Source organism: Echiichthys vipera (genome assembly GCF_963691815.1).
Source record: "Echiichthys vipera genome assembly, chromosome: 23".
Taxonomy (NCBI): Eukaryota; Metazoa; Chordata; class Actinopteri; order Perciformes; family Trachinidae; genus Echiichthys; species Echiichthys vipera.
In genome coordinates, this window is record NC_139848.1 from 588,069 (window position 1) to 608,769 (window position 20,701).

Here is a 20,701-nt window from a genome sequence, read left to right on the forward strand (position 1 = left end):
CGCACACACACACACACACGCACACAAACGCACACACACACTCCTGCAGCAGTGATGCAGCTTGTCTTCGCTGCAGCGGCGTTCTCCTCCCTCCGCTCACCCTCCTCTCTCTCTCTCTCTCTCTCTCTCTCTCTCTCTCTCTCTCTCTCTCTCTCTCTCTCTCTCTCTCTCTCTCTCTCTCTCCCTCTCTCTCTCCCTCTCTCCCTCTCTCTCTCTAACGCCACGCTGGCAGGACGCCAGAACACGTGTGTGCCCTTCATGTGCGTCGCCAGGTCCTTGAGAAAGGCCTTGAGGTCCTTGAGGAAGCTAACATAGTGCTTAGGAAGGGGGTTCCAGAAGTCCTTGAGTATTTGGGGTGGTTGCAAAGGTCCTTGATAAAGTCCTTGAGGTCCTTGAGGAAGCTAACATGGTGCTTGGGGGGGTTCCAGAGGTCTTTAGGGTGTCCTTGAGAAAGGCCTTGAGGTCCGTGAGCAAGCTTAACTGGTGCTTGAGGGGGTTCCAGAGGTCCTTGAGTAAATTAAGGGTGGTTGCAAAGGTCCTTGAGAAAGGCCTTGAGGTCCTTGAGGAAGCTAAACTGGTGCATGAGGAAGCTAAACTGGTCCTTGAGGAAGCTAAACTGGTGCTTGAGGAGGTCCCTCTGTGCTTGATGGGGCTCCAAATGTCCCTAAAGAGGATCCTTTATTATTTGACGTGGTTGCACAGGTCCTTGAGAAGTACCCTGGGTCCTTGAGGAGTACCCTGGGTCCTTGAGCAGTACCCTGGGTCCTTGAGGAGTACCCTGGGTCCTTGAGGAGTACCCTGGGTCCTTGAGAAGTACCCTGGGTCCTTGAGGAGTACCCTGGGTCCTTGAGGAGTACCCTGGGTCCTTGAGGACACCCAGATGGTCCTTGAGAAAGTCCAAGGGTTCATGAGAAGTAACAACCGTAGGTCTCTGAGGTGGTCGCACAGGTCCTTGAAAAGTACCTTGAGGTCCTTGAGGACGCTCAAATGAAGCTTAAGGGGGTCCCAGGGGTCCTTAAAGACCCTTGAAGAGGATCCAGGAGTCCTTGAGTCGGTTATTTTTATCATTGCTGCAGTTTAGGACACGTTTTATAAACTGGGACAGTTCCAGTCTAAAGTGTGCCAACGAACTGTGTGTGTGTGTGTGTGTGTGTGTGTGTGTGTGTGTGTGTGTGTGTGTGTGTGTGTGTGTGTGTGTGTCTTTAATTAGGTTAATTAATTGAACAGTAAGTAGGACACAACGTCATTATCTCACAGTGTTTTTATAGATGAACTCTGAGCAGGAAACAGGGACGCTAACAAGGGAAGCTAACAGGGGAAGCTAACAGAGGAAGCTAACAGGGGGAGCTAACAGCTGAAGCTAACAGGGGACGCTAACATGTGGAGCAAACAGGTGAAGCTAACAGGGAGAGCTAACAGGGGAAGCTAACAGAGGAAGCTAACAGGTGGAGCTAACAGGGGAAGCTAACAGGTGGAGCTAACAGGGGAAGCTAACAGGTGAAGCTAACAGGTGGAGCTAACAGGTGGAGCTAACGGGTGAAGCTAACAGGTGGAGAGCTAACAGGGGAAAGCTAACAGGTAGCAGCTGTTGCATGTTAAAACCTGTCCATCTGCTTTGAGAGGAATTAGCCTGCGCGTATGGTGCTGCGGCTAATCCTCACACACACACACACACACACACACACACACACACACACACACACACACACACACACACACACACACACACACACACACACACACACACACACACACACACACACACACACACACACACACACACACACACACACACAACTGGACCAAACTGGGACACACCAGGCTACCTGGAACCATCCAGGACCATGTGGGGCCAACCCAGGCTAGATTGAGATCAGGTGGATCTGGGTCATCAGGGTCATTACCGGGCCCAAAATAACCTCCCAGACTTCCTGGAACCATCAACACCAAACTGAGCCAAAGCAGGTTTCTGGGCTCCTACCAGACCAAAGAGAGCTGAACCAGGCTACCTGGGACCATTTAGGACCCAACTGGGCCAAACAAGACTAACTGGGACCAGTCAGGACTCTTTAGTGCCAAACAAGACTAACTGGGACCAGTCAGGACTCTTTAGTGCCAAACAAGACTAACTGGGACCAGTCAGGACTCTTTAGTGCCAAACAAGACTAACTGGGACCAGTCAGGACTCTTTAGTGCCAAACAAGACTAACTGGGACCAGTCAGGACTCTTTAGTGCCAAACAAGACTAACTGGGACCAGTCAGGACTCTTTAGTGCCAAACAAGACTAACTGGGACCAGTCAGGACTCTTTAGTGCCCAACAAGACTAACTGGGACCAGTCAGGACTCTTTAGTGCCAAACAAGACTAACTGGGACCAGTCAGGACTCTTTAGTGCCAAACAAGACTAACTGGGACCAGTCAGGACTCTTTAGTGCCAAACAAGACTAACTGGGACCAGCCAGGACTCTTTAGTGCCAAAGAAGACTAACTGGGACCAGTCAGGACTCTTTAGTGCCAAAGAAGACTAACTGGGACCAGTCAGGACTCTTTAATGCCAAACAAGACTAACTGGGACCAGTCAGGACTCTTTAGTGCCAAAGAAGACTAACTGGGACCAGTCAGGACTCTTTAGTGCCAGACAAGACTAACTGGGACCAGTCAGGACTCTTTAATGCCAAACAAGACTAACTGGGACCAGTCAGGACTCTTTAGTGCCAAACAAGACTAACTGGGACCAGTCAGGACTCTTTAGTGCCAAACAAGACTAACTGGGACCAGTCAGGACTCTTTAGTACCAAACAAGACTAACTGGGACCAGTCAGGACTCTTTAGTGCCAAACAAGACTAACTGGGACCAGTCAGGACTCTTTAGTACCAAACAAGACTAACTGGGACCAGTCAGGACTCTTTAGAGCCAAACAAGAGTAACTGGGACCAGTCAGGACTCTTTAGTGCCAAACAAGACTAACTGGGACCAGTCAGGACTCTTAAGTGGTAAACAAGACTAACTGGGACCAGTCAGGACTCTTTAGTGCCAAACAGGACTAACTGGGACCAGTCAGGACTCTTAAGTGGTAAACAAGACTAACTGGGACCAGTCAGGACTCTTAAGTGCCAAACAGGACTAACTGGGACCAGTCAGGACTCTTTAGTGCCAAACAAGACTAACTGGGACCAGTCAGGACTCTTTAGTGCCAAACAAGACTAACTGGGACCAGTCAGGACTCTTTAGTACCAAACAAGACTAACTGGGACCAGTCAGGACTCTTTAGTGCCAAACAGGACTAACTCAGGTTCTACTACCCAGAATCCCCAGCAGTACCTCTCTGTAGGAGGGGCGTGGTCTGCGTGGCGCCCGTGCCGGAGCTCCTCCCTCGTTGGGACTTGAAGCAGAAGAAGCCGGTCCTGCACCTCCTGCTGGGCCGGTAGCGGTACTGCGGCGGCACCTCCAGCTCCCTGAGAGGGGAGGGGGCGGGCAGGGTGTACCCGGGGCGGGGCTCTGGCGTGGGGGGGCACGACCCTGTCCGGCCCCTCTGGATGAGGAGCGGGTAAGAGGAGCGCGGCGCCTGAAGGGGCGGGGGCTGCTGGGTGGGTTTCCAATGAGCCTCTGGGGCGAGAGAAGGGTGGAGGTGCGGTCTCGGGGGGAGGTGCTGGCGGCGGTACCACGGACTGTTGCCTGGATACTGAAGGTGCGGCGGGAGGGGCTTCCTCTCACCCGTGGGCGCCCCCCGGCCCCGGTTCAAACCCAGGATGGCGTCGTGGTGCTGCTGGTGGATTTTGGCGCTCAGAAGGCGCCGGCGCAGGCTGCCCTCGGTCTTGGGCTGCAGGGCGGCCATCTTGCGGGGCAGCAGCTCGTCCCGGTCTTCCTCGGGGCCGCCGTTCCAGCAGCGCGAGCCCACGCCAGGCCCCTCCCCCTCCCCGCCGAGACACTCCACGTACGAAATCATCCCGACGTCTGATTGGTCGTCAGATGTCCGACTCCGCCCCTCAGGACAGATCACACGACGGCGATCTTTTCACAATAAAAGCCCTTGAGAATGTCCAACCCTTCATAATAAAAGCGTATTTTATACGCAACTTCACAATAAAAGTCTGGAAAAAGTCAGACAGGTTTTTAAAGAAGCAACGTTTAGAAGTCCTTCAAAGTAAGAGCCTTTAAAAAATCAATCCTTCACATTAAAAGCCTTTAAAAAAAATCAATCCTTCACAGTAGAAGCCTTTAAAAAATATCTTTCACAGTAAAAGCCTTTAAAAATACAATTCTTCAAAGTAAAAGCCTTTAAAATCTATCCTTCACAGTAAAAGTGTCTAAAAAAAACAATCCTCCACAGTAAAAGCCTTTAAATAAAACAGTCCTTCACAGTAAAAGCCCTTAAATAAAACAATTCTTCACAGTAAAAGCCTTTAAAAACAGTCCTCCACAGTAAAAGCCTTTAAATAAAACAGTCCTTCACAGTAAAAGCCTTTAAAAACAGTCCTCCACAGTAAAAGCCTTTAAAAACAGTTCTTCACAGTAAAAGCCTTTAAAAACAGTCCTCCACAGTAAAAGCCTTTAAATAACAGTCCTCCACAGTAAAAGCCTTTAAATAAAACAGTCCTTCACAGTAAAAGCCCTTAAATAAAACAATTCTTCACAGTAAAAGCCTTTAAAAACAGTCCTTCACAGTAAAATGAGTTCTTGTTTTCAACTCAACACATCAGAATAAATCCCCAGAATGTCGTTTTTCACAATAAAAGCTCAGGAATCCTTCAAAGTAAAACCCCAAACTTGCATTTTGTCCATTTTTCACAATAAAAAGAGTTTAAACGTCTTGAAAAGCGGCCGATGAAAGCGTTTCCTTCCTTCACGGTCGCCACGGAGACGCCGTGTGTCCTGCGTCCGTCTGTAATCTGCTCACGGGATTATCAGGTCTGCAGATGGTCGGGCAGCGACAGGTGTTGCCTCCACACCGCAGGTTTGATTCTGCGTCTGCAGTCTGACCCTGAACGCATCACAGCTGCACTTTAGTGACACACAAACAGAGAAAAGTCTAAAAACGCTGCGTTCAAACCTTTAATCATCCGTAAAGTTCAGATTAAAGTGATTATTGTGCAGTGAAATGCTTCCGCTCAGTGTTTATTAACAAATACATGATTAAACTATGTAAGAATATATTAAATAATACATAGATATATATATAAATATATAGAGATCTTTATTTATTATTATTATTCTGCAACACTTTTAGATCCTCAGCAGGTGTGAACTCCTGATAAAGCTTCATTAATCACATTAGACTGTCCTAGATACACACACACACACACACACACACACACACACACACACACACACACACACACACACACACACACACACACACACACACACACACACACACACACACACACACACACACACACACACACACACACACACACACACACACACACACACACACACACACAGACAGACAGACAGACAGACACACAAACTAAATCTTTATAAAAATAAATAAATAAAACATGAAGGAACCAAACATGTTTTTAAATCTATAAATAAAATAAAAAAATAAAAAACTTTAAGCAATAAAAGAATAAAACATTAAAAACCTAAAGATTATTAAAAAATATGTAAATAAAAATTAAATAAAATAATTTTTTTTTGTTACTGATAAAATAAACTAAACAAACAGCGCTGAAAGACATTAATTATATATTTATAATCTATTTTGTATTAATATTGAGGTTTCAGTTCTTCTCGCGATAACTGTTGCGAGGGGCGTGTCTTGGTGGACGGGATCGTTGTGATTGGTGGATCCTCAGAGTGCTGAGGCGCGCTGATTGGCTGAGGCGGAGGTAAACACAGGAAGTAGCGGGCGGAGGCGCCGCTGCTCGGCAGAAACATGGAGATTTAATCATTTAAACACATTTAAAGGTCATTTTTAACGTTTCTCCCGCCGCTGCAGGCGCACGAGCTTTAACGCTTTTTTAAACTCTTTTAAAGTGACGCGCACGCGCACGCAGGTGGGTGGAAAACACCGTTCAAACCCTTTGATCTCGCGCGTTAGCTTCAGAGCTAGCATGTTAGCCGCGGCCCGTTGTTCCAGCCGTTATTACCTTTAATGTGTGACGTCATATTCCCGGGACCGACCCCGAGTTTAACCGTGTATGACGTCTGAACCGAATATTCCGACGTCACGGTTACGTCAGTGTCGGTGTTTCCGGTCCCGCGGTTTGTTTCTTAAATGAGTTCAAACAAAGATGGAGTCTGGTTCTTTATCCAGCATTAAAGTTATTAAAGTAATAAACACTATTAATAATATAAGGATGGTTCTTTATCCACCATTAAAGTTATTAAAGTAATAAACACTATTAATAATATAAGGATGGTTCTTTAGCATCAAAGCTATTAAAGTAATAAACACTATTAATAATATAAGGATGGTTCTTTAGCATCAAAGTCATTAAAGTTAATAAACACTATTAATAATATAAGGATGGTCCTTTAGTCACCATTAGTTATTAAAGTAATAAACACTATTAATAAGGATTTAATAATCTGTGTTTTTTACTCATTTAATATTTTATTCAGCATTAAAGTTATTAAAGTTAATACTCTATTAATACAATAAATACACTAATACTATTAATAAGTCTGTTAAAGTCTTTATTTACTCATTTAATATCTTAATCATTTAGTCCTTAAAGTAAATACACATTTAATAATAATCTGTTATTTACTCATTTAATATTTTATATTTTCTCTTTTAACGCATTTCTATTTTTTTAAATTTTATTTCTTTATTTTTCAACATTTTTATTTACTAATTTGTTTTATTTATTCACTTTATATTTAAACATTTTTAATCTCTAATTTAATATTTAAATTTTTTAATATATAATTTTATTTATTCTCTTTATATTTTCACATATTTTTATTTACTTAATTTCATTATTTAATATTATGTTTCCACATTATATTTATATATTTATTTACAGATAAATCATTTTATAATAATATTAATAATCATATTTTAACGTGTCTAACTTTCCCCGTGTCTTCGCTCCAGAGCGTTCGATGTCCGTCATCGTCCAGACGCGCGGCGAGGCCGGCGGCGGCGTGGCGGCCCACCTGCAGTGCCCCCACTGCGGCCACTTCTCCAAGAGCCACGCCCACCAGATGAGCCACGTGGCCGCCTCCCACCCCGCCTCCCTGGGCGCCGTGACGGTCGGTCGCCTCGGCAACATCCTGATGTACCAGAGCACGGCGCCGCTGTTCCACTGCGCCGGCTGCTTCTACACCTGCAGAGACTTCGCCAAGCTCTACAAGCACATCATCGCCAGGCACTGCGTGGACGAGCAGGGGGGCGGCGAGGAGGAGGGGAGGGCGGGGCAGGGTGAGGAGGAGGGGAGGGCGGGCCAGGGCGAGGAGGAGGGCAGGGCGGGAGGCGGCGAGGAGGAGGGGAGGCCGGGGGGCGGCGAGGAGGAGGGCAGGGCGGGGCAGGGCGAGGAGGAGGGGAGGCCGGGGGGCGGCGAGGAGGAGGGCAGGGCGGGGCAGGGCGAGGAGGGGATGGTGGGGCAGGGCGGCGAGGAAGGGGGGAGGGCGGGGCAGGGTGAGGAGGAGGGGAGGGCGGGGCAGGGCGGCGAGGAGGAGGAAAAGGCGGTAGAGGGCGGCGAGGAGGCAAGGGCAGGCCAGGGCGAGTTGGACGGGAGGGCGGGAGAGGAAGAAAAAGTTAAGCTAAAGGAGGAGGAGGAGCGTCACAATGTAGACGCCACCGCCCCGAAGGCGGACGGCGAGGGCGACCAGAGCGTGCTGATGTTCGACGGCGCCGGGTTCCACTGCCTGATCTGCAGCTGGAGGACCAAGCTCAAGTCCCTGGCCGTCAGCCACGTGGTGAAGAAGCACGACATCCCCAAAGCGTACGCCGCCCAGGCCGTCAGACACGACACCGCCGCCGCCGCCGGGGCCGAGGAGGAGGAGGCGGCGTCCGGGCTGAGCGGCGAGCTGCTGAAGGAGGAAGTGGAGGCCACGGCCAAAGTGGTTCGCTTCATCTCCAACCGCTTCGTCTGTCTCGTCTGCGGCTGGAAGACCAAGCTCAAAGGTGCCGACGGCGTCCGGCGGCGAGCGCTGCCACGGACCTGCGTCCACATTTCTACACATCTGTTTCTTTACGTCTCATTTACAGAAGATTAATATTCATATACACGTGTGTTTGTGTGCGTGCAGGCTTCGCCATCAGCCACGTGGTGCGCTGCCACGACGTGGAGCGCCCGTACGCCTGCAGCCTCTGCCCGCGCTCCTTCTTCCTGCCCAGCCGCCTGCAGCAGCACGTGGGCGCCGCCCACCGGCCCGGGCGCTACGCCTGCCCCTTCTGCTGCTTCAGGTCACACTTCCTGGGAGGCTTCAGGCGGCACTGCAGCCGCTGCAACGCCCGTGAGGAAGAGGAGCAGCAGGGGGGGGAGAGGAAGAGCATGGGGGGAGGAGGAGGAGGAGGAGCAGGGGAGGAAGAGGGGGAGGAGGGAGGGGAGAGGAAGGAGAGGAGGGGGGGCAGGAAGAGGAGGAGGACAGTGAGGGTGATAGAAGAGGACGAGGAGGAGGAAGAGGACGACTGAGGAGGAAGAGGAGGAGGAGGGGAGGGAGAGGAGGAAGAGCAGGGGGGAGGAGGAGGGGGAGAGGAAGGAGAGGAGGGGGGGCAGGAAGAGGAGGAGGACAGTGAGGGTGATAGAAGAGGACGAGGAGGAGGAAGAGGAGGACTGAGGAGGAAGAGGAGGAGGATGAGGAGCAGCAGGGGAGGAAGAAGAGGGGGAGAGGGAGGAGGAGCAGCAGGGGAGGAAGAGGGGGAGGAGGGAGGGGAGAGGAAGGAGAGGAGGGGGGGCAGGAAGAGGAGGAGGACAGTGAGGGTGATAGAAGAGGACGAAGAGGACGAAGAGGAGGAAGAGGAGGAAGGAAGAGGAGGAGAGGGAGGAAGAGGAGGAGAGGGAGGAAGAGGAGGAGGAGGGGCCTCACGTTGTTGTTTACGTGTGTGTGTGTGTGTGTGATGCTAACGTTTAGCTACATGCTAACGGAGTTAAACAATAAAAGTGTTGAAATACTGAGGACGGGCTTTTATTGTGAAGGGACACTGATTCAGATTTTATTTTGTAAAAGGATTTTTAATCTGACGTTATGAAACAAAAGAGAAAATATTTTATTTATTTTAAACGTTCGAGTCTTTGTCGTTATTATTTATTTATTTACTGTTCAGAGTAAATAAATGATTATTTATAAATATTATTAATATTAATGTTAATAATTATTAATAATTTATAATAATAATAATTAATAATGAGATTTAAGAGTGAAACACAGTTTGCAGAGAAAAGTTTGTGATTTATTGAAACCAACAAAAACAGGAACAGGAAACACTTCTGAGCCTTTCAGAGTAAAAGTCCAGTGCAGCAGCAGGAAGGCTCCTGATTGGTCGAGCTCGTGTGACGTCATCGAGCAAAACTACGATAAAACAAAAACAAACACTTTTATACTTTTACGATTTTGATCAAAGACGAGTTTTTAATATTTAAACTTATTTATTAAAGTCACGGTGACGTACGGAGGCTCAGCGGCGCCACAAACGAATAATAAAGCTTTTATTTATTTATGTTTTTTATAAATAATTAGTTTATTTTTATATTTTGTCGTTTATTTATTTTAATCTCTTTATTTTAACATTTTTAAAACAATTAATGAGTTTCAAAATAAAAGACCAACAGCTAATTCAAAATAAAAGCCCTAAAGCTGCTTCAAAATAAAATACCAACAGCTAATTCAAAATAAAAGCCCTAAAGCTGCTTCAAAATAAAAGCCCTAAAGCTGCTTCAAAATAAAAGACCAACAGCTGCTTCAAAATAAAAGCCCTAAAGCTGCTTCAAAATAAAAGTCCTAAAGCTGCTTCAAAATAAAAGCCCTAAAGCTGCTTCAAAATAAAAGACCAACAGCTGCTTCAAAATAAAAGCCCTAAAGCTGCTTCAAAATAAAAGCCCTAAAGCTGCTTCAAAATAAAAGACCAACAGCTGCTTCAAAATAAAAGACCAACAGCTGCTTCAAAATAAAAGCCCAACAGCTGCTTCAAAATAAAAGCCCTAAAGCTGCTTCAAAATAAAAGACCAACAGCTGCTTCAAAATAAAAGAACCAGTCATGTTTGAAACATGAGTTTCCCGTAAATATTTTATTTTCACGTTAAAACGCGATAATTTATCGTTGAAAGTTCGTAAAAACACGATATTTTATTGTAAGTTTGTTGTTGAATCATTTTCGTGTTTTTATTCGAGGCAGCTTCGAGCTTCCGTACATTTTGTGGCGTCTGGCGCCCTCATTCGGTCGCCACGGGGACGATGACATCACCGGTTTCACGCCACGAGAAACAAGAAAAAGAAAAAAACCCCTTTAACAAAACGGGTTCACAGTTTGTGTTCGGACGCCGGCGCCGCTCGTCCCACGTGTGGCGCTCCCGTTACCTTTACCCAGAATCCCCGGCAGCGGCGGCGGTGGTCAGATGTGTCGCGGGCACCACGCTCCCTCCAGGGCGGCCATGTTGAGTCCTCTGGCGTCTCCGTCTCTGTCGTGGTCGCTGTCACGGTCGAGGCGTGGCGTGGGACTGGGCGACGCCTTCTGCTGCACAGGAAGTAAAGACGGCGTGGAGACGTTAGCGTGAACGTTTCTTCTTCTCTCATTTTAATCCTCGCGTCATCGTTTTTACCGTCGAGGGCGCCGACTCTCGGAACGGCGGGCAGACCATGTGGAAGCGAGGGATCGCCACGTGGAACACGTCCTCTACATTGGCTGCAAGACACAGAACTTCAAAATAAAAGCACCGCTGAAGCTTCAAAATAAAAGACCTACAGCTGTTTCAAAATAAAAGTACAAATGCTTCAAAATTAAAGACGTAAAGCTCCTTCAAAGTAAAAGCCTGCAGTTACCCAGCCGGTGGAAGCTGTAGTGCCCCTCCATGAACTCTGACGGCGTGGAGAAGGTGGTGCAGCTGGCGTACTCGTGCACTTTCCCCGCCTTCATGACGGGAAACTCTCCTGCACGCACACATACACACACACACACACACGCGTGAACACAAGTTCAGCAGCCAATCAGGAGCCGTACAGGTGGTCACGTGACGGCGAGCAGCGTACCGACCACGCCGGGACCCTGGACTTCCTCCACGGTGCCGTCGGAGGTGGTGATCTTCCAGTAGCGGCTGTCGAGCTGACAGGCGGCTTCGGGCGGCGCGCTGCTCGACATCTCGATTCTGGAAAAAGACATGCGCGTTAGAAACCCGTAGATGGGCGGGGCGGCGCGCAGGGCGGGGCGGCGGGGGGGTACCTGATGCGGTACGTGAAGAAGAAGTTCGGCGGGTGGACGGACGACAGCTCGGGCAGGAAGGAGGTCGACGCAGAGACGGTGATGTCCCCGGTGGTCGCCACGCAGCCTTCATCGTGCACGTACCTGCAGACACAGGAACACTCCGTTCACACACGCGGCCTTCACACACACCCGTCACACACACCCGTCACACGCGGCCTCTGTGACGGCGTGGAGCGTCCAGACGCCATCTTACCTGAAGATCTGGTCCCTGATGATCCGATATTGGCCGCTGACGACCTTCTGGACGTACGTCGTGAACCACTCCGAGAAACAGGAACCTGGACACACGCAGAGTTATTAGTTAAAGTTCACATTTCCCATAATGCACTTCAAACATCAGCACTTCCTGTTTGCAGGGAAGTGGAGGAAACGGCCCCTGACCTGACCTCTGACCCCTGACCTGACCCCGCCCCCCCATGAGAAGAAGAAGAAGCGTGTGAAAGCGTTCCTGCACCTGTGATGAACATGTCGACGGCTGCAGGATTCTGAGACGTCTGATCCTGAAACACAAACACATCATCAGTCCACGCTCTTATTCTGAAGGGACGCACAGGAAGGGCCACCTACGGGACACGGGTAGAAACTCTCGGACGTGGTGCGTCCCTCGGCGGGCGCCAGGGCCATGAACTGACTGAGACCCGTGTGGAAGCAGAAAGTCAGCGGCAGACAGAAGCGCATCCCCTTCCTCTGCGGGACGCCGCCGGCCGCCGTCGCCACGTCCAACAGCATCTCCGAGCGGTAATGGTTAGAGAGAGACATGCTGCCCATCAGCCTGAGAGACAGACAGGTGAGAGACAGACAGGTGAGACATGCTGCCCATCAGCCTGAGAGACAGACAGGTGAGAGACAGACAGGTGAGAGACAGACAGGTGAGACATGCTGCCCGTCAGCCTGAGAGACAGACAGGTGAGAGACAGACAGGTGAGAGACAGACAGGTGAGAGACAGACAGGTGAGACATGCTGCCCATCAGCCTGAGAGACAGACAGGTGAGGGGCAGACAGGTGAGACATGCTGCCCATCAGCCTGAGAGACAGACAGGTGAGAGACAGACAGGTGAGAGACAGACAGGTGAGACATGCTGCCCATCAGCCTGAGAGACAGACAGGTGAGAGACAGGTGAGACATGCTGCCCGTCAGCCTGAGAGACAGACAGGTGAGAGACAGACAGGTGAGAGACAGACAGGTGAGACATGCTGCCCATCAGCCTGAGAGACAGACAGGTGAGAGACAGGTGAGACATGCTGCCCGTCAGCCTGAGAGACAGACAGGTGAGAGACAGACAGGTGAGAGACAGACAGGTGAGGGGCAGACAGGTGAGACATGCTGCCCATCAGCCTGAGAGACAGACAGGTGAGAGACAGACAGGTGAGACATGCTGCCCATCAGCCTGAGAGACAGACAGGTGAGAGACAGACAGGTGAGACGTGCTGCCCATCAGCCTGAGAGACAGACAGGTGAGGGGCAGACAGGTGAGACATGCTGCCCATCAGCCTGAGAGACAGACAGGTGAGGGGCAGACAGGTGAGACATGCTGCCCATCAGCCTGAGAGACAGACAGGTGAGACGTGCTGCCCATCAGCCTGAGAGACAGACAGGTGAGACATGCTGCCCATCAGCCTGAGAGACAGACAGGTGAGAGACAGACAGGTGAGAGACAGACAGGTGAGACATGCTGCCCATCAGCCTGAGAGACAGACAGGTGAGGGGCAGACAGGTGAGACATGCTGCCCATCAGCCTGAGAGACAGACAGGTGAGACATGCTACCCATCAGCCTGAGAGACAGACAGGTGAGGGGCAGACAGGTGAGACATGCTGCCCATCAGCCTGAGAGACAGACAGGTGAGAGACAGACAGGTGAGACATGCTGCCCATCAGCCTGAGAGACAGACAGGTGAGGGACAGACAGGTGAGACATGCTGCCCATCAGCCTGAGAGACAGACAGACAGGTGAGGTACAGACAGGTGAGGGGCAGACAGGTAAGCAGACAGACAGGTGAGAGGCAGACAGACAGATGAGGGGCAGACAGGTGAGGGGCAGGCAGGTGAGAGACAGACAGGTGAGGGGCAGACAGGTGAGGAGCAGACAGGTGAGGGGCAGACAGACAGGTGAGGGGCAGACAGACAGGTGAGGGGCAGACAGACAGACAGGTGAGAGACAGACAGGTGAGGGACAGACAGACAGGTGAGAGACAGACAGGTGAGGGACAGACAGACAGGTGAGGGGCAGACAGACAGGTGAGGGGCAGACAGACAGACAGGTGAGAGACAGACAGGTGAGGGACAGACAGACAGGTGAGAGACAGACAGGTGAGGGGCAGACAGACAGGTGGCAGTACCCCGGCAGGACCATGTTCTGGCCGTTGTGGATCCTGAAGGAGCAGCGGTAGTCGTCGGGGAGCCTCAGATCCATCTTCGCCTCGATGGCGTCCAGCTCCTGCTCCGTGGCGCCCTCTGGAGGAGGAGGAGTCACAGGTCAACACCTTCATTCTGACTGGCTAATGACAGTGATGTCACGCTGATGTCATCACCTCTGAGCGAGGCCAGCATGCGCGGACAGCTGTGCCGCAGGAAGTCCTCCAGCTGCAGCCACGCCCTCTTCAGCAGCGCGTAGTGCTGCGCGTACCGGCCCAGGTCGCCGTGGTAACGCCTGAAGAGGAGGGGCCAGGAGAGGCCGCTGTGCACGCGCTCCGCCCTGCACACACACACACATGGACACACACGGACACACACACGTAAATAAAGACCTGAGAGCAGCCAGTGTTAAATATGATATAAAAATATAATAAATATAATAAATATAAATATAAATATAATAATAAATATAGACACACTGACTCTGAGAGCAGCCAGGTGGAGCAGCACAGCCTCCTCCACAGAGAGTTGTGTTTGCTCAGCTCGTTCAGCCTCCGGCACACACAACTGCATCTGCACAACACACACACACACACACGAGTGAGAACACATCTGCACAACACACACACACACGAGTGAGAACACAACTGCATCTGCACAACACACACACACGAGTGAGAACACAACTGCATCTGCACAACAACACACACGAGTGAGAACACAACTGCATCTGCACAACACACACACACACACACACACACACACACACACACACACACACACACACACACACACACACACACACACACACACACACACACACACACACACACACACACACACACACACACACACACACACACACACACACACACACACACACACACACACACACACACACACACACACACACACACACACACACACACACACACACACACACAGCATCTACACAGGAGACACAACAGACACACACACGAGTGAGAACACAACAACACAACAACACAACTGCATCTGCACAGGAGAGACACACCATCAGAGCAGGAAACACAACAACACAACGAACACACACACGTGAGAACACAACAATACAACGAACACACACACGTGAGAACACAACAACACAACAAACACACACACGTGAGAACACAACAACACAACAAACACACACACGTGAGAACACAACAACACAACACACACACACACATGAGAACACAACAACACAACACACACACACACGTGAGAACACAACACCGGTTGGCAAAGCCGCACAAATCATGATTGTTATTGTTATTATGGGGAATCACAGACGTCATTATCGTCTTAACACACGTGACATCACAACAGTCAGAGGTCAAAGGTCAGAGCAGGAAATCATCCTCAGTATTATTATTGTTATTATTTTGGGAACCACAGATGTTTCATATTTTACAACTCTAAAGATTTCTATTTTTATTTTTCACACAGCTGAAGACAGGAACCATCAAGTCTCTTCTCTATTTACATATTAACATTATTATTATTAATATTAACATTATTAATATTATTATGATGAGCGCCCTTATCTTGTTGCTCCGCTGGTGAAATACAGATATAAAATAAAAAGCTTAAAAATATAAAATAGTGTAAAAAAAACATTTTTCTGTTAATTTCATAGATTAGTTTAATGTTTCTATTTCTACTTTATTCTCTCTATAGTTTTATTTTGCTGATATTTTATTTTTAAACATGAGTTTCTCTTTTAATTGTATTATTATTAAAGATTTTATAATTATTATATATCTTATTATTATTACTTTAACTACATTTAAATTATTATTATTACTTTAACTACATTTAAATTATTATTATTATTCTTTAACCACAGTAACATTATTATTAATATACTTTAACCACAGTAACATTAATATTATTATTAATATACTTTAACTACAGTAACATTATTATTATTAATATATTTTTAATACAGTAACAGTTCTATTATTATTATTATTATTATTTTAACTTCAGTATTTTTACGGTATAATTATAAATAAAGTCTTAAACTCTTCTCTGTAAATAAATATAAATAATATAAATATCCTCCTGAGACCCGGCCCATTCATTTATGTCCTTTATAATGGACATTCTTTTCACCTGCATCTTCCTTAAGTATTTGAAGTTACCCTACCAACCCCTATAGTGTTCTGTAGAGGACATCCTGGGCTTTCCAGTGATGTATCATGTTGTGGGATTGCATGCTGGGAACTTTACTTTCTTCCTCTATCAAGATGGCCGCCATACCAACAACCACATTTTATGGAAAGAGAGGTAAGTCAAATATTCTTTATTTATTGCTATTTTTATCATGATAATTATACATATTCTTGTTCATAAACATGTTAATAACAAGATTTTGACATCTGAAAACAATTTCATTATTTCTGTTTTGAAATAACAGTCATTTAATGAATGTCAACTGTAGTGGACACCAGGACCATTTTAATGTATTTAATGACTGCACATTGTTGTAGGAGAAAGAAGTGAAGCAGAGAGGATTCTATACCGGATAGTTGAGGGAGATTCAGATTTGGAGCTTTCAGATGAGGAAAAGGATGAGGAGGATGAGTATCAGCCTGTGATAGGAGAAGATGATGATGGAGAAGGAGAGGATGAAGAAGCAGCAGAATCTGAGACAGAGTCAGAGGCAGAGAGGGAGCAGGATAGTCGTCGTGCTCTGTGGACCAGGAATAACTTGTATGTTTTATTTAGTTTCAGGCTAATGTATTAAATTTTATTATCATGTTAGATTATTGTATTGTTCTATGTGTAAATGCTGTTAAAATATGCAAGTGACCTAAAAATATGCTTATTAAGATGGTCAATAGGGAGTCATATCACATCCATGACACTGAAATTACTGCATTAATCCAAATGGATGTGAAAAAAATTAACTGTTACTCCTTTTATTAACTTGAATTTACTTGTGTTTTTTTTCCATCCATCATAACAGATTCACACCTGTGCTACCTGGGCTTCCTGCCAATCAAGATGACCCCAAAATCCGTGAATACTGGAGTCCAATCCAGTACTTTTCACAGTACATAGATGACACAATCTTTGAGGATCTGGCAGCTTTTACAAATCAAAGACAGCTGCAAACTACAGGAGTGTCACTGAATACTACTGCCCAAGAAATCAAGATTTTCTTTGGCATATCAGTACACATGGCTTGCCTTGGCTATCCCAGAGTCAAAATGTTTTGGGCTAAAAAAACTAAAGTGTCAGTTATTAGCAGGAAAATGACAAGGGATAGGTTCTACAAGCTGAGGAGCTCACTCAAGATTGTCAATGACCTGGATGTAACTGAAGAGGCAAAGGAGTCAGACATTCTTTGGAGAGTCAGACCATTGCTTGACCGTGTGAGGCAAGGTTGTCTCAGCCTTCCAAGGTGTGACAAGGTGTGCATTGATGAGCAAATCATCCCGTTCACAGGCCGCTGCCCAGTCAGGCAGTATGTGCCAGGAAAGCCAAACCCTACTGGGCTAAAGGTTTTTGTGCTTGCCTCCCCAAACGGTCTGGTCCTGGATTTCAAAGTCTATCAGGGCAAGAACACTTTCAGGGGCCAAAGACTGGGAGTTGGAGCTGCAGCTGTCTTGCGAATGGTGGAGTCAGTTCCTACAGGAACGTATGTGTTCTTTGATCGATATTTCACAACTATCGATCTCATGGACGCTTTGCTCTCAAAGGGTCTTCCAGCAACTGGAACGATTATGAAGAACAGGGTTCCAAAGCAATGCCAGCTGCCAGAAGATAAGAAGCTGAGAAAAGAAGGGAGGGGTTCTTCAGTGACGGTGGTCCGGAAGAGGCCTGAGCTGGCAGTGACAAAATGGTTTGACAACAAACCCATTCTGATGGCCTCCACTGCCTATGGAAAAGATCCAGAGGATATCTGTAGCAGATGGTCCAAAAAAGACAAATGTCATGTCCAGGTGAGACGGCCAGCAGTCATCAGGGAGTATAATGACAACATGGGTGGCGTAGACCTCTGTGACCGAATGCTGAGCTTCTACCGCATGTCAACCAGGACCAAGAAGTGGACGTCACGTGTGATGACACATTTCTTTGATGTTGCCATCACAAACGCTTGGATCCAGTACAAGTCTGACAGCAAAGCGCTGAATCGACCAGCTAAGAACACACAGCAGTACCTGGACTTCAAGTTGCACCTGGCTGAAGAGCTGCTGGATAGATCTTCATTTAATGACAGCAGTGAAGACAGTGAGGAAGAGTATCAGCCACCAACCAAAATGAGAATCCCACAACCAGAGCCATCTGTACGCAGACTAGGAGCCCGGCACATGCCAGAGATGATGGACATCAAACATGCAGAAAGATGCAGGAACAACGGCTGCAATGGGAAGACATACATCAGGTGCACCAAATGCAAGATGTTCCTCTGCATAACCAAAAAGAAAACATGCTTCCAGGATTATCACAGCTAAAATGTCCAGATGAAGAAGAAAAGCAGAAATACTTACGTTCTATGTCTTATACAGTAGTTCACTGTTGAACTGAATACATGTTTTACATTCCATGTAATGAATTATTACAAACATTCTGTCCTTTCAAGCAACAAGTAACAGAAGAGTGATACCAAATGTTATTGTATTTGTTTAAATGAAATGTGTTCTTGGGTGAATATCACTCTAAAGATATAATCTGCTCATTTTTTCTCATTTTCTAAATTCAGTTCTATTTTCACGCGGATATCGTCCTGTTGTCCTCTACAGTGGACATGCTGTGAAATTAAAATAAAAAATATATTTAAAAAAATTAAAATTGTAAGGTGTTTTTTTAGGCCCAAATAGATAGGAAATCACACAAAAACAAAAATTGTAAGACACTTTTTTCCCTTGGTTCTCAGGAGGATATAGAATAAAAAGCATAAATAACATAATTTGACGGTTAAGTTTTCGGTAAAGTGACGTTTTATTCCATGATTCACTCAAAACAAACGTAAACAACAGTTAGCTTCAGTTAGCATGCTGCTAACGCTGCCCCGGGTGTCCATGGAGCGGCGCTAGCATCGTTAGCTCTGTGCTAACGGCTCCGTGCCTCGGTGTAGCGCGTGTTTGACTCCTGCTCACGCGCTCCAGGTGAGCTCACCTGTCCCGTCACATTACCTCAGCAGGTCCCGGAAGCCCAGGAAGGACAGCACGTGCAGCAGCGGGTCGGACGGCAGCTCGTCCACGCGCAGCTCCGCGTTAGCTGCTGCCATTGTTAGCGTTAGCGTTAGCATTAGCATTAGCAACCGCAGCTCTGTTGTTTTTAAAGGCGCAGCTGAGACGCGTCAGCGCCGCCGCGAGGACCGGAGAGGAACTGCACCACCTACACTTACACTTACAGTCATACTGATATTTATATTATTATTAATAAATACTTTTACTGTTCAAATTCATGCTTTATATTTATTTATATTGTTAATAAATACTTTTACTGTTCAAAAACATGTTTTTATATTTATTTATATTTATTAATAAATACTTTTACTGTTCAAATACATGTTTTATATTTATTTTTATTTATTCACATTATTAAAAAATACTTTTACTGTTCAAAAACATGATTTTATATTTATTTATATTTATTTACATTATTATTAAATACTTTTACTGTTCAAAAACATGTTTTTATATTTATTTATATTTATTATTAAATACTTTTACTGTTCAAATACATGTTTTTATATTTATATTTATTTATATTATTAATAAATACTTTTACTCTTCAAATTCATGCTTTAAATGTATTAATATTGATCTATTTATTGATATTTTCATTAATTACATGTTTTTATTAATAGTTATTTGTTTACATCATTAATACTTTTATTTAGCCACGCATCGCCATGACGTCATCAATGCGTGTGACGTGTTACGGCGTGATGACGTATAGGCAGCAAGAAGCATTCTCCGAGGCCCAGGTAGTGTGAGTACAAACGGGCCTGGAGGGGGGAACAAGGACCCTAAAGCACGGGGCACGGGACGGAGGCACAGTGGGAGGGCGCTCTAACCTGTGACGGAGGAACAGTGGGAGGGGGGCCTAACTCTACGCTGATGATGTCACTGGAACCCTTTGTGCTCCGTCATTAAGGTGACAGTCGTTGGTGGAAGTAGGCCTGGACCTCTTTAGTGCTGATCCAGTCCCAGCCTGGTCCACGTCCTGGTCCTGGTCCTGGTCCTGGTCCTGGTCCTGGTCCTGGTCCTGGTCCTGGTCCTGGTCCAGGTCCTGGTCCTGGTCCTGGTCCTGGTCCAGGTCCTGGTCCAGTCCCAGCCTGGTCCTGGTCCTGGTGAAACGTCTTCCTGACAAAGAACCAGGTCCAGCTGCGTTGGGGAGACACATTGTGATGCTTTTATTGTGAAATCCTGGCGTGAGTGCAGGAGACTGAACTCTGGAGTTTCAGTCTGAGTCAATATTTGTCCAGAGTCAGCAGAATATTTCCACCGCTCGCCACTTTCACCTGAACTCTGAGATCCACGTGTTCCTGTGGGGGCGTCCGAGCAAACAGGCCCACGCAGGCCGACGCAGGCCAACGCAGGCCGACGCACACCAACGCACACCAACCTACACCAACGCACACCAACGTACACCAACGCACACCAACGTACACCAACGCACACCAACGCACACCAACGCACACCAACGTACACCAACGTACACCAACGTACACCAATGCACACCAACCTACACCAACGCACACCAACGTACACCAACGCACACCAACGTACACCAACGCACACCAACGTACACCAACGTACACCAACGTACACCAACGTACACCAACGTACACCAACCTACACCAACGCACACCAACGTACACCAACGCACACCAACGTACACCAACGTACACCAACGCACACCAACGTACACCAACGTACACCAACGTACACCAACGTACACCAACGTACACCAACCTACACCAACGCAC

General features: G+C 47.1%; 2 protein-coding genes across 5 annotated transcripts; one reads left to right on the plus strand and one right to left on the minus strand.

The window, feature by feature from the left end:
* Positions 1 to 5,841: 5,841 nt before the first annotated feature.
* LOC310964705 (uncharacterized protein) lies at positions 5,842 to 10,408 on the plus strand (the record flags this gene model as incomplete). The annotated part of the gene is made up of 4 exons (XM_083937960.1): positions 5,842 to 6,004; positions 7,051 to 8,082; positions 8,208 to 8,450; positions 10,290 to 10,408. The coding sequence occupies exons 2-4, from the start codon at positions 7,059 to 7,061 to the stop codon at positions 10,406 to 10,408; spliced, it is 1,386 nt and encodes a 461-aa protein (XP_083794086.1). The 5' UTR covers positions 5,842 to 6,004; positions 7,051 to 7,058.
* On the minus strand, positions 9,336 to 19,022 carry fbxo3 (F-box protein 3). Of its 4 annotated transcripts, none has more exons than XR_014593768.1 (13): positions 18,897 to 19,022; positions 14,215 to 14,304; positions 13,908 to 14,071; positions 13,716 to 13,830; positions 11,944 to 12,148; positions 11,831 to 11,876; positions 11,570 to 11,654; positions 11,335 to 11,457; positions 11,145 to 11,260; positions 10,938 to 11,045; positions 10,718 to 10,800; positions 10,423 to 10,632; positions 9,336 to 9,470 (listed from the first exon to the last, which is right to left on the minus strand). XR_014593768.1 is itself a non-coding variant. In XM_083938285.1 (13 exons), the coding sequence occupies exons 1-12, from the start codon at positions 19,016 to 19,018 to the stop codon at positions 10,510 to 10,512; spliced, it is 1,377 nt and encodes a 458-aa protein (XP_083794411.1). In that variant the 5' UTR covers positions 19,019 to 19,022; the 3' UTR covers positions 9,336 to 9,470; positions 10,476 to 10,509. The 4 variants fall into 4 exon arrangements, 3 of the variants coding, with proteins under 3 accessions (XP_083794411.1, XP_083794410.1, XP_083794409.1); XM_083938285.1 differs by having other exon boundaries at positions 10,476 to 10,629; XM_083938284.1 differs by having other exon boundaries at positions 10,482 to 10,632.
* Positions 19,023 to 20,701: the final 1,679 nt, after the last annotated feature.